At 37.3% G+C, this 14,884-nt stretch overlaps 2 protein-coding genes across 2 annotated transcripts in view; both read right to left on the reverse strand.

The window, feature by feature from the left end:
* The window catches only part of erc1b (ELKS/RAB6-interacting/CAST family member 1b), a 266,460-nt gene extending 264,217 nt beyond the window's left edge, over positions 1–2,243 (reverse strand). The window contains exon 1 of the mRNA XM_079817695.1: positions 1,992–2,243. The gene's annotated coding sequence lies outside the window, so the exon portion shown is untranslated. The remainder of the gene's footprint in view (positions 1–1,991) is intronic.
* Positions 2,244–5,217: 2,974 nt separating this feature from the next.
* ninj2 (ninjurin 2) overlaps positions 5,218–14,884 on the reverse strand; it is a 47,042-nt gene continuing 37,375 nt past the window's right edge. Inside the window, exons 4-5 of the mRNA XM_079818037.1 lie at positions 5,872–6,082; positions 5,218–5,785 (exon numbers count right to left, since the gene is read on the reverse strand). Coding sequence (XP_079674163.1) covers positions 5,637–5,785; positions 5,872–6,082 — 360 coding nt within the window. The 3' untranslated portion in view covers positions 5,218–5,636. The remainder of the gene's footprint in view (positions 5,786–5,871; positions 6,083–14,884) is intronic.

Raw genomic sequence — 14,884 nt, forward strand, 5'->3', positions numbered from 1 at the left:
CCTTCTTTTAAACTTTGCATTCAATTGTGGATCTTTTTTCTTCTATCCTTGTTGTGAGCAAATGTCCTGTAAATGACACGACCCAGTGCTGCGCATGTGTCGAACGCATCCATCCGCGCTCATCTGCGCTTGAGTCTACTTTGAAAGCTAAGTGGACACGACTGTGTGCGAGTCGGAGTGGAAAATGAAGTGCCTTAAGACCTTGATTTCAACTTCCTGACACAAGCTGCCCTGTCAAACCCTGACAAACACAGATACACAGGATTGATCCAGAAGACTGAACATACAGGCCTAATGTTGCAACTGGGGAACAAACCACTGAGATACACACACACAACAGCAAGAAAGCACTTGCTCGGCGTGGTTATCTACTGACAATTTCACAGCAGAATGTGTGATGGGTCATGTGGTTAGACATTTACACAAGAAACCGGCTTCCATTGAATCAACTGATCTGAATAACACCTGTTGAATCACTGTATCTGACTGATTCATAATACTTGAACATACTCATTATATATTTTTTTAAATATCTCGGGTTGTGTCCTCAGTTGTTCAGAATGAGTCAAAAAGGGTCCAGGTAATAATAATAAAAAGGTTTTAAATAGTTTATTCACCTAATAGTTCACTTATATAGTCATGTGGTATGACACATATACATTTCATTTAATTATATTAAAAATATAAAGAAAAATTAAGTACAAAAAAATGGGTAACACTTTAGAATAATGGTTATTAGTTAACATTAGTTAATGTATAAACTAACATGAACTAACCATGTTAACGTCTTTGTCATCTTTGTTAACGTTAGTTAATATAAATCCAGTGGTTTATGGTTTGTTCATGTTAGTTCACACTGCATTAACTAATGTTAACAAGATTTTAATAATGCATTAGTAAATGTTGAAATCAACATTAACAAAGATTAATAAATGCTTTATAAGTGCAGTTCATTATTAGTTAATGTTAACTAATGTAGTTAACTAATGTTAACTAGTGACCATTATTCTAAAGTGTTACCAAAAAATGCATAAATGAGTACAAATATTCCATGTATCCATATATATATATATATATATATATATATATATATATATATAATTTAATTATTTTTTTTATTTAATTGTAGGCTAATTGTCATTAAAAATGTTGAGGGAGGGGCTCTTGGATCTTTAACAGAGGAGCCAATCACATTATTCTAAACGAGACTCAGGAATGACATTTGATTCAACTACATAACAACATCATCTGTTTTTAAACAAAACTGTCGTGTTTGTTTGTTTGTTTGTTTGTTTGTTTAGCTCAGTAATAAACACAACTGCTCCGTTTGGAGTTTGGGTAAATACTTCTCCCGGTGAGGAGGAGATACTTTACTATTTTAATGAAGCGGGATCTTCTGAGATATTTTGTAACCGATACATATTTTCCTGCTGACGTCACATAGAGTGAGGAGACAATTCGCGACTATTATAACCGCCTCGCCGGACGCTTTAAATTTGTTTTACGGGGTAAAAAGCAGATAAATCAGGACTGAAAGTGTGAAATGCACATGTAGTCAGAGTGTTTCTTCTTGAAGAAGCTTCACGCCGCCGGGGCTGAAGCTTTGGACGTGTTCTCAGCGATTTTTAATCACACAACAGTGTCCAGATTGTCTGTTTATGTCGATTCACAAACCCGAGAATGGAAAGAGACTCCTGTGCTCCTTCTCTTTACATGGAACATATGTGTATTTTTTCTTCTTTTCCCTCCTCCTGTTCCTCCATTGCTTGCTGGCGCAACAGCGTTTCATTTGAACAGTCTCTCGTGCGCATATAGAGACATATCAGGTTTATTTACCTTCCATATAGTTTGTTTGGGCACATACGAACCTATATAGACCGTTAGTGTGTGATATACAGATATATCTCCACATAATCCCACACTATCAATGGGCTGTGTCCGAGCAGTTCAGACTCTTCAGCTGAGGAAATTCACTTTGAAAAGCTCCTTACCTTATTTCACAAGAGGTTAGTCCGGTTTGGTGAGATGGCTGTGCCCTGTATCTAGTGTTGTAGACGGACCGTTAGCACTTTGAGAGCTGATAACCGCGGGGAAAGCCCTGTTTTAGAGTACTTCTGTCGTTTTCTTCCTCTCTTTGCCAGATCTACCAGCCAGGGCGCTTCAAGTGACGTAACGAACCGGGATGCGCGCTCCCGGCACTGGCCTCCATGACCGCCTCCATGACCGTGCACGAGCGCTTCTATGCGAGGGGGCACCATAGACAGAGGATGATGTGCTGGTTGTATTCATCTATTTTTGTCTTTTTTACTAAGAAATATTTGACGTTTAAAACAAGTGAATTCACATGGTCAGTGTCACAAATTTGCTTTATTCGATTAGTGAGATGTAGAGCAGAATGCGCCAATGTTCTTATTCATCATAAAACATACTTTAGTGCTGTCAATTAATCGCGATTAATCGCATCCAAAATAAAAGTTTGTGTTTACATAATATACGTGTGTGCACTGTGTATAATCAGTATGTAATTAAATACACACACATGCAGGTTTTTTAAAAATATTTTATATATAATATTTATATTTATATATAATATTAATGATATATATATATATAATATATATATATATATATATATATATATACAGTATATAGACATGCAAATGGAGTAAATAATCTGCAAATGGATTAAAATAATCTGGTAAATTATTCAATGTAAATATTAAACAACATCCATTCTGTTGAGACTTACCCATCATCACATCTTAAAACCGTTTCTATATTTTCAGTGTATATATGCACGGCCGCTGTGAAGACCTCCTCCAGCACTGGTCTTCTGGGTGTAATTTGGGGTTTGACTGATTGATATTGCTGCTTGTAAAAACTGAAGCATGACTGCAGGAAAAGGGCTCACAGACACAGAGTACAATGAACAGGTTCAGGATGTTCTCTTTTGTTCAGTTCCCTTAAAGGGATAGTTCACACACACACACAAAGAAAAAAAAAATCTGTCATCATTTACTCACCCTCATGTTGTTCCAAATCTGTATGAATTTCTTTCTTCTGTTGAACACAAAAGTAGATATTTTAAAGAAGACAGGTAAGCAAACAGTTGTTGGGCCCCATTGACTTCCATAGTATGGAGAAAAAATACTATGGGAGTCAATGGGGCCCAACAACTGTCTACTTTATATCTACTTTTGTGTTCAGCCGAAGAAAGAAATTCATACAGGAATGAAACAACCTGAGTAAATGGATATATCCCTATATAACCGAGAACAGTTTATAAATTAGCCTCTAGTGTCATTCCTATAACTCTGTGATGCATTATCAGATTATCATTGTCTGTAAACACCATCATTCTTACTGAAAGCATTTTCAAACTGTAATGAAACTATTAAATAAAGCGACTGAACCAATTCCATTTACATCCCATCATTACTTGAACTGTACTTACTCTCTAATGGTGACCTATTATTAATACTATTATTTATATATATATGATTTAGTTAGTCTACATAAATCCACATGTCAAACGTAATTAACATTTAAACACTGAAAGGGAATTATTCGTTTTTTATTACTTTTTTCCATCTGCCTGTTTGTGTAATGCATCTATATTCCACTAGAGTTCAGTAGAGCTTATTCTGTGGTAGAAGATGAAAGAAGCATTAAATTGATCAAAAGTGAAAGACATTTATAATATTACAAAATATTTCTGTTTCAAAGGATCATGTGACACTGAAGCATCTGTCTGTCTATCTATCTATCTAGCTATCTATCTATCTATCTATCTATCTATCTATCTATCTATCTATCTATCTATCTATCTATCTATCTATCTATCTATCTATCTATCTATCTATCTATCTATCTATCTATCTATCTATCTATCTATCTATCTATCTATCTATCTATCTATCTATCTATCTATCTATCTATCTATCTATCTATCTATCTATCTATCTATCTATCTATCTATCTATCTGTCTGTCTGTCTGTCTGTCTGTCTGTCTGTCTGTCTGTCTGTCTGTCTGTCAGTCAGCACTTTTCCGGCGACTGTGTGTACTATGTATGTAATGTTTGCATGTATGCTTAGCAATCTTCATTTCTTTATTTCTGGAGAGCGTGTGGCGGCGCTTTAAATAGCTGCGGCTCGGAGGCTTGCTCCAAACTTCATTTCGTTGCATTGTACTTGTACATGTGTAATGACAATAAACTTGAATCTCATCTCATCTCATCTCATCTCATCTCATCTCATCTCATCTCATCTCATCTCATCTCATCTCATCTCATCTCATCTCATCTCATCTCATCTCATCTATCTATCTATCTATCTATCTATCTATCTATCTATCTATCTATCTATCTATCTATCTATCTATCTATCTATCTATCTATCTATCTATCTATCTATCTATCTATCTATCTATCTGTCTGTCTGTCTGTATGTCTGTCTGTCTGTCTGTCAGTCAGTCAGTCTTTCTGTCTCTGTCTGTCTGTCTGTCTGTCTTTCTGTCTGTCATTCTGTCTGTCTGTCTGTCTGTCTGTCTGTCTGTCTGTCTGTCTGTTGTCTGTCTGTCTGCCAGTCTGCCTGTCGTCTGTCTGTCGTCTGTCAGTCAGTCAGTCAGTCTTTCTTTCTTTCTTTCTTTCTTTCTTTCTTTCTTTCTTTCTTTCTTTCTTTCTTTCTTTCTTTCTTTCTTTCTTTCTTTCTTTCTTTCTTTCTTTCTTTCTTTCTGTCTGTCTGTCTGTCTGTCTGTCTGTCTGTCTGCCTGTCAGTCTATCTGCCTGTCTGTCTGTCTGTGTCTGTCTGTCTGTCTGTCTTTCTTTCTTTCTTTCTTTCTTTCTTTCTTTCTTTCTTTCTTTCTTTCTTTCTTTCTTTCTTTCTGTCAGTCTTTCTTTCTTTCTGTCTGTCTGTCTGTCTGTCTGTCTGTCTGTCTTTCTGTCTGTCTGTCTTTCTTTCTATCTGTCTGTCTGTCAGTCTTTCTGTCTGTCTTTCTATCTGTCTGTCTGTCTGTCTGTCTGTCTGTCTGTCTGTCTGTCTGTCTGTCTGTCTGTCAGTCTTTCTGTCTGTCTTTCTATCTGTCTGTCTGTCTGTCTGTCTGTCTGTCTGTCTGTCTGTCTGTCTGTCTGTCTATCTATCTATCTGTCTGTCTGTCTGTCTGTCTGTCTGTCTGTCTGTCTATGGAAATATAGTAAACTGGATGGTAAACAGTTGAGTAATTCATGATCAACATTTATTAGTTTTACAATTGACATGATGAATATAGAACACGTATTATAGATGAAGCAATCATGTTATTATAAGTTTTACTTCTAGGTAATATAAATCTCTAAACAGTCTATGGTAAATGAATGTTAATAGACTCTTTAATATATAATGCCCTCTGAAGAAATACACAAAAAAGACTTAAAAATAATTGTGTCTTCTGTATAGTATAAAACAAATATCAAAGCCAGAAGGAAATCCTTCATGAATGGATGTGACTTTCATCATAATAACTATTACTGAGACCCTAAAACCAAACAACATGAAAGAAACAAGCTTGATTAAACCTCAATTTGCTTATCATACTGTAGCAGGCATATTCAACTTTTTGCACAATATTTGTTCACATGTAGGATCTTATACAGGCCGTCTACTGTTTAGGATAGAGCCCTGTCTTCTGCACTCCAAAAGCGGTGATGAAGATGTTGATGATGACAGTGAGAAACACAAACCCAGTGGCCACATTATTCATTATGTCCAGCTTCCTCTGATTGGCCACGTCATTGAGGTTTTTGCGTGCTGAAAAGAAAAGGGCGTATGAAAAGGAATTACTCAAACTTTTTTGATGAACTCTCCATATAATGCATGATGGCTTTCCCGCTCACCCATGTTGACGAAGAGAGCGCCTGCGAGCACTTGGAAGAAGAGTGACGCAGCGATGAGGATGATGACGGTGAGGAAGTACTTGAACTCGGGGCCCTGCTCCAGGACGGCTTTCAGCTGAGAGGCGTTTGCCATCAACAGCGCCACGTCCAGCATGCTCTCTGCTATACTCTTCTTAGTGGCATAGTGGTTCATGTTGAGAGGTTCTGCGGGCTGAGAGAGAGAAATCAACTTCAAATATTAAATTAAATATTGAATTCAATGAAAGGGGCTATGTAGAATTCAAAAACCCTTGTTATTAGCACGGCTTAACAGCGGTGGCCGTTAAGTGAACTGCAGCCATCAACTTATTGCTTGTGCTCGCACTCGCACACAAGAGACTGAGGGCCCTATTTTAAAACCCTTAATTGTCCCTCAAGTAGGGTTTACATTTGAGTCCCTTGGGGTCAGATACACCCCAAACTTTTACAGAGCGATTGCATAAGGAAATATAACAAAAATTTACATGGAAAACTATATATAATTTTTTTAATTTACTTCTCAACTATACATTTATGCTGTGTTCTTGTGGGTATTTGGTAGTTTTTTACCTATTTACTTCACAAATACTTAACTATGTCATAAATTGGCTCATTAAAAAATATTTTTTTATGAATACTGCCATCTGCAGGTTTGTGGAAAAACTTTAGGAATTATAGTTAAAGAGAGAGAGTGCATTGACCACATTATCCACTAGAGGTCCATAGGGAATTTATGCATTTAAGCTGCCTTTCATCTTTCTTTTATTTGCCCTTTTCCCTCTCTTTCTCATGATTGTTCCATGTTGCATTTGTGCTCTAGTATTTGTCCTTCATTTATGTATGGAATTTTTTATTTATTTTTTAGTTGCCAGTTTCTATAAAAATGCTCTCTGTTGCAGTCACACACATGTGTGTGTTTGTGTGCGTGTGTGTGTGTATGAGACGGAAAGTTGGTTCCACTTTGTGTTTATGCTCTAGGACCAGATCTTGATATAAATGTAGAAATTTTCAGATTTATACTGGATTTAGTTTTTTTTTTTTTTGACAAACAAAGTGAAAGAAAAGCATTTTTTACATTTTCCCATTCATTGCCAAAATCTAACAAAATGCCCCAGGCACCTGTGTTTGTGTGTGTGTGTGTGTGTGGTGTGTGAGTGAACAGGCTTGTTCCATATTGCATTTGTGGTCTAGTATTAGTCCTTCATTTATGTATGAAAATCTTTCAGATTTATGCCAGTTTTGTTGATTTTATTTGCCAATTTCAATAAAAATACTCTCTGTTGCAGTCACACACATGTGTGTGTTTGTGTGTGTGTGTGTGTGTGTGTGTGTGTGTACGTGTGTGTGTATGAGATAGAAAGTTCGTTCTACTTTGTGTTTATGCTCTAGGACCAGACCTTGCTATAAATGTAGAAATTTTCAGATTTATACTGGATTTAGTTAATTTTTTTGACAAAAAAATAGTGAAAACATTTTTTTTACACTTTCCCATTCATTTTCAATGTGGGGTCAATCTGACCCCGAGGGACTTAAACGGTAATTTTTTTTTACACACCTTTAGAACAACCAAATCAAGCCCAGATTTTTTGTGCATGTTTAGATAGATTATTTAAGGAAAAGTCACAGAGTCTCATGGCCCTGAGATGAAGGGAACACTTTTTAAAAATGGAGGAAAAGTCCAGTGGGGTCAGCTGGACCCCAAGGGCCGATCAAATCTGAGCGCATGGTCTAAAGCGAACAGCGCAGGTGCACTTAGGACGTGTCCGAATCCACTTTTGCTATTTTAACGATGGAAAAAACTGTTGGTGTACCAGGCGCATGGTCTAAAAGGGTTGTCCCTGTTCTCTTAATGAGTAGTGTTTTGGGTGTAACGTGCAATAAATCAATCAGAGTCTCATCTCCCACTCCCTTTAAAAGCCAGTTGCTCTTGCACCATGGCTGATTCGCTAGTTACGTGGTAAAATGTGCGAGCGGAAAGACTGAATGCTTCTCCAGAGAGGAATCCTTTTATTTTTAATATTTAAAAATGTTTGTGTGCTGCTGTGTGTGTAATAAGCAGAGTGTCACTTCCTGGGAGTGAGATACACCCTGTGAATCATCTTATTCCCCTTTTCCACCGAGGCAGTGCCGGTGCTGGTTCGGAGCCAGAGCCTAGTTTCAAATCGGTTCTTTGTCTTTGTCTGGTTCTTAAAGGAACACTCCACTTTTTTTGAAAATAGGCTCATTTTACAAGTCCCCTAGAGTTAAATAGTTGAGTTTTACCGTTTTTGAATCCATTCAGCCAATCTTTGTATCGGGCGGTAGCACTTTTAGCATAGCTTAGCATACATCATTGATTCTAATCAGTCCATTAGCATCTCATTCAAAAAATGACCAAAGACACTTTCAATATTTTTCCTATTTAAAACTTGACTCTTCTACAGTTAGATTGTGTGCTAAGACCAACTGAAAATGAAAAGTTGCGATTTTCTACACCTATATGGCTAGGAACTACTTTCTCATTCCTGTGTAATAGTCGCGGATCTTCACGGCCATACCATGGCTGCAGCAGCGCATTGATATTACAGCGCCTGAAAGTAGTCCCCAGCTAGGTAACTTTCAATGTGACCGGCACTAAGTTTGTGTAGTTGCAGAGAGAGTTTCAGGCTTGCAGCCGACAAATTGTGTTGTGGATTTACCTGTGTGATTAGCCATGGTTCTGTGTGTTGTAAAGGGCTGTGATAGTAAGTCGAAGGTGTAAACTACCACCATGTTTCACAGAATACCAACGAATCATTGCGCCGCTGCAGCCATGGTACGGCCGTGTAGATCCGCGACTATTACACAGGAATGAGAACGTAGTTCCTAGCCATATAGGTGTAGAAAATCGCAACTTTTAATTTTCAGTTTGTCTTAGCACACGATGTAACTGTAGAAGAGTCAAGTTTAAAATAGGAAAAATATTGAAAGTGTCTTTGGTCATTTTTGGAATGAGATGCTAATGGACTGATCAGAATCAATGATGTATGCTAAGCTATGCTAAAAGTGCAACCGCCAGATACAAAGGTCGACTGAATGGATTCAAAAACGGTAAAACTCAACTATTTAACTCTAGGGGACTTGTGAAATGAGCCTATTTTCAAAAAAAGTGGAGTGTTCCTTTAAGTAGCACCAAAACATTGCTGGTCTAGAAAGAACCGCTTGCGTCAGGGGCTGGGGGCGGGGTTACCGTGACCAACAAGACAAACACAAACTTTTGACCGCCATTTTTGAAATAGCAGCTAATGGAGCTAATAGCTGCTTGATTGTAATCTCCGTCTATACAAATTACGGCGAACTACACGAATGCGTTGGATTCGCTGTGTATTGATGCTGATGTAGGATCGTAAAGCCATGTGAATCAATAGTAACGCAACGTTCGTCATCCAAGATGTCCATGTCTTTATTTCTGCAGTCAAAAAGAAATTAAGGTTTTCGTTCTGGTATCGTTTAAAGCCCTGTGAAGCTGTACTGAAACTGTCATTTGGACCTTGAACCGTTTGGAGCCCATTGAAGTCCATTATATGGAGAAAAATCCTGGAATGTTTTCATCCAAACCCTTAATTTATTTTCGACTGCAGAAACTAACTAACCCTTTAAGAAAGCATCTGATTTTAGCGATGTGGCAATGTTTGCACAAGCTCTGCAATTCACTACCATCATGTAGACTTCATAATGTTTGATTATGAAGTAGGATATATTTAAGACTAGACTGTATAGATCTGACTATCTATCTTTCGGCATTATCCAGACGTTGTATAAACATTCATTTCATGTTTTATTATAGAACTGAAGAGAAGCTCTCAGGGGCGCAATTGTTAAATGTCACATGCTTATGATTTTGAGTCCTGATAAAAATCAGTCTACAGGCTTTCATAGACAACCAAGGAAGTCGGGGCAGGTCTCATTTTTTTATGTTTCATTACAAGCTTTACACATTTTGGCACATTTTCTTACACATAGCCCCTTTAAATAATTTGTTCTGCTATTATGGGCTTATTCAATGTCTTATTGATATATTCAATATCTTTTTATGGTATATGCTTCTGTGCTACCTTTGCTTTTGGTCTATCATATCAGAGCATTTCCAGACTCATACATACTTATTCATATGCATTAACTCACCAAACAATTTACTAGCATTTTCAAGTGAGAAAAATAAGAGACATTCTACCCATATCTTTAGAATAAATATCAGTGGTTTCCAGCAACATCTGTACCCTGTGAGATAAGATCCTTCAAAGTTCTCAGTGCAAATGGGAAAATAACTCATTTAAATGTCAATGAGCACATTGTGTCTATAATTCATTTTAATGTTGAAGTCAAGTTTAAGCCAACTAAAAAATAATAATTCAACTAACTTTAAAACTAATTGAGTAAACATACATTTTAATGTTGAAGTCAAGTTTGAGCCAATTAAAAATAATTAATTAAAGTAATTTTAAAACTAATTGAGTAAACGTACATTTTAAAGTTTAAGTCAAGTTTGAGCCAATTAAAAAATATTAATTCAGGTAACAATTTGTAGTATGAAATTGAGTGAACGTAAAAAATCTGTGGAACTAGTTACTAAATAATAATTTGTTGAAAGCACTTGAAATTTTTTACAGTGTGTATATGCATGCAATAAAATAATCAAAATATGTATATTTAAAAAGTCTGTGTACATGGATGATTGATATTTAACATAACATTTATGGCCTGCTTTATGAAACGCACTACACAACTAGGCAATATGGATATTTTTAAGGTTTTTCGTGATAAAATTAATGCACTGACTTGAGTAGAAACTGAGTCATGAATGTGACAACTCTAGCTACCAATAGATGGCAGCATTTTACTATGAATTTTTCAATCTTCAATGTTCTTTTTGTAGAAACAACCTGGGGGCGCTAGATATTCATCTATATATTTACATATTTTCTTTTTCTGCATTACTTAATACTATTTATTAAATTAAGAAAAAATGTACATGATAAAAATATGTTTTATCATGTCTTCTAAAATGAATTTACAGCAATAAAACGGCCTACTTTAGTGCCAAATAAACACTGATGATGCTAAACTATTTACATCCACATCCTATCTTGTGCCCTTGAAACCATCAAATCTCAAAATCAATTTAACATTTGCGCTTCACTTCCGTTTTCACCATTGCCCTTTTTAATCTTAACATGCCCTTATCACTGTGTACAGGACCTGTTAGAGACATGTGTACTGAGAGAGAGATAAATGTGACATTGGGGCTCACGCCAGCAAATGCCTTATCTACATCAGAACAAGCATGCATGCTTCATACATGTGACATATGAAGAGCTTGTTCTGTAGAAAAAAAAACCTGAATCCTCTCCACCAATCACGGCACAGTAAAACGAAGACCAGGCAAGCGTCCAAATACCACATGCACAGGCTCGGTGTTTTCCTTAATGATGGGGAACGTTTTCCTTTTTTCTTTTTAAAATAAACACCATGGGAGAGGTCAGGAATATTTTACATGTGGGGCCCGTGTAGCTGGCCCACAGGAAGTCCACCTCCCCACCCACTCATTGGCTGCTCTCACGTCCAATAGCAAATGGGAAAGGGCGAGGAGGGTTCACTCAAACAAATAACTTTTTTTTTTGCTCCGTCTTCTTCTTAGTCCTCTTTTCTGGGCAACCACGTCTCACAACACGTGCAGATAAGAAGGAGGGTCCTTGTAAACATTCAATCCCCTATGCTGGTCTGAAAGCCCTTCGTTCAGTACAGAAAAGAGAAAAACGCTCACTCACTCACTCCCTCACTCACACACACACACAGTGCTGCACTTAAAGGCCACCTGTGTTGCTAATAACAAGGGTTTCTGAATTTTACATATAGCCCCTTTAAAAGAGAAAAATACTGTAAGTGAATAAAAAAAAACAGTCAATTTTTGTAGTGGGAAACTTAAAAAAAAAGTATCATTTTGAAGTCAGGAAACGGTCCCATCGCCAGGCAGCTGGGTCAGATCTATTTTGCTCTTTATTTCCTTTCTTTCATTCATTCAGTTTCAAGTTACTGTATGAGCCACTCGCCTTTTTAAAACAGCAGCAGCATGAACTGAGAATAAATTCTGTTTACTTTCAATGGCGTAACCCCGGTTAAATCCTTCAAAACAAAGGAAGCATTGGAACGATGCTGTCCCCAAAGGCATGATTACTTATGAAAGATTCTCATAAAAGCCCTTTCCTATTTATTGCGGTATGGGGAGTGCTGAAAAACAAAGGTCTTTTTGTCTCTACGGGATTCATGTTACGATGATAATATTGTGAGATTTTATGATACAAGATTTTTCTGCCGTTCTGTGCTCTGACATGCCAGGATAATGTGACGATGGATTTAGAACCGGTTTTTACGTTTTGGGCTATAAGGGGTGATATGAAATCTACTGTACTCACTAACCTGCAGCAACCGTGCAAAATGTAAAGACCTCTCCTTCAGTCAATATGTATAGCATGACATGTGGCCTCATATTTCTCCTCCCTGAATCTGAGAGATAAAAATATGAGCATCTGAATGATTGATGCGAAGAAATGTCAGAATCAATCAACACGTGCGGTTACATAACAATATGTCAGAACTGTCAAAACTCCCACTGCGACATTAACCATCAGTGTCGTCATGGCAACCTGGGATCCATGTAAACAGAGCTGGTAAAGTTATATGTTGCCTCAGAACTTTCAGAGGTGAGCCAATCAGGACCAGGATGTAATGACATTCTAGCCAATTAGAGAGTGAATGGGGCTTTAGGAATGTGTTGACAGGTCCGTTGGGGCCCAGAGTATTCTGGGAATGTTGGATACAGTAAACCTAAAGTTTCCCAGCAACTGTAGGGGACAAAGAACACATGGAGTATTACAACATTACACTCGCTTGAAGCATTACACATATTTAAAGATGTATCATAAAAAGTCAGTATTTTACATTTATATTGCCTTATTCAACTTTGTTTTGCTTAATATGGTAAATTATATTATTAGAAGAATAAATGTAAGACTCAAAATGGGAAAGGTACACAATTAAAAGTGCAGAATAAATGGAAAAAAAGCTAAATGGTTACCAGCATATGGTGACAAGTGACTTTAAGAGCGAATCATTCTCTTCTTGAATCGCCACCTGATTCGTTCAAGTGTGGGAATCTGCATCATTACAACTGGTCATGAAAGCTGCCTGTTAGGTTTGGGGTAGGGTTAGAGTTTAGTTTCTGTTGTAGCATTGTGTACCTTTCAGCGTGCCTCTACCTTTTGGCAAGCCCATTGCGACCTGCAGTCTCCATTTGTTTAAACACATTGAATAATTCACAGACAAAACACGGGACTGTTTTTTTTTTCTTCAGTGTCTCATTTCAAAGTCTACGTCACATTTGTCCGCCACATACATCATCGAGGCTCTCATTTCAGAAAAGCAACCATCCAAAGTAAGAAAGAAAATGCAGTAATTTACATTATAAAAATGGATGCTTTTGTGAAATGAGATGACCAATCCACCGCTTTTATAAGTTTTATGAGTCATTGTATTATTCACTCAACCAATGTCGCCATCTCTGTTTGAAACCTGCAATTGCAGTTATTTGCGGATTTATCATCTTTACATGGGTATGTCATCTGAACAAGTAAGTAAAATGTCTGCCACTTTTGTTCTGACCAACTGAGAAAAAAAGAATTATAATAAATCGCGCTACCAACGGTGATTGAATCTAATGATCGCTTAGCTCAGGGGTGGCGAACTCCGGTCCTGGAGAGCCTCAGTAGGACTGCAACGACGCGTCGACGTCATCGATACGAAAATACGTCGACATACGTGAAATTTGTCGTCGCGTCACATTATTTACGTTCTAGAATAGAACAGATCTAGAATAATGGCGGCTTCTGCTCCCGGGCATAGTGAAAATTATAATTTATCTTATAAAGCCAGGCCACGACATTCAAAAGTGTGGGAGTACTTTGGAGTGAGTAAGCTGTGCGTGTGGAGAGCGGGTTGTGCTTTCACACTGCCAGTGTTTGTCTCTCACAGCTGTACCGTGGCGTGTGTATTGCAAATACAGACTAATCTCGTCCATTCGGTCACCTTTTCCGGTGTTCTTCTCCGACCCCAGTACGTCTCGCGCTTTGATTTATGATGGGCAGCATATATCTGCTGCAAATGAGACCGGGTTCCCCTCTTAGACCCTGGTTTCTGCGGTCAAAACACACTGAGTATCACCCCAAAGTTCCTAGTTCCTGGGGAAAGTTCCTGTGGTGGAAACGCGGCTAAAGTAAACCTTTTGCAGATAAATACAAGTGCATTTTCAATTACTATTAAAACAAAACAATAAGTAAATCATATTCAACTACGGTAATTAATAACCTATTATAGTAAACAACATTTCCTAATTAGGCCTACTCTGTATACATTTTATGGTAAATAGTATCATTAGTTATACATAATGTTTAAAATGCTTCTTGTGTTCATATATTTCATTATAAAATGGCATAAGTACACTACCCTTCCTGAAATACAATTAATATTGTCATCATTCATTGATTTCATGCTAAAATAATATACAAATTCAGTACCTTCTTTGAAATACAATAATCAGTAAAAAAAGAATCATCAGATTAATCAGGAAAAATAATCGTTCGATTAGTCGACTAATCGGAAAAATCCACCACCTGCAGCATCCTCACATGCGATACTACTACTAGCCGGACTCCTTCTTTATCAATACATGACGTAAAGACGCAAAGACGAACGCTGACATGCTCGAATTTCCCATGGAAAGCTACCAGTACCACTCAAATTATAACACATTATTACAAGCTTACCGTTGTGAATCGGGCTAAGGTAAGGCGTTTTGAACTCTGGCTGGTTATGTACTTGCTCAAAAATTGATTGAAAAAAAAAGTTACGGGCTGCAGCTTTTAGGACCAAAATACCACTATATGTTTGTTTGAAGATGCGCTTCATCCTGCTTCATCTTCAT

Source organism: Gobio gobio, assembly GCF_949357685.1.
Source record: "Gobio gobio genome assembly, chromosome: 5".
Lineage (NCBI taxonomy): Eukaryota > Metazoa > Chordata > Actinopteri > Cypriniformes > Gobionidae > Gobio > Gobio gobio.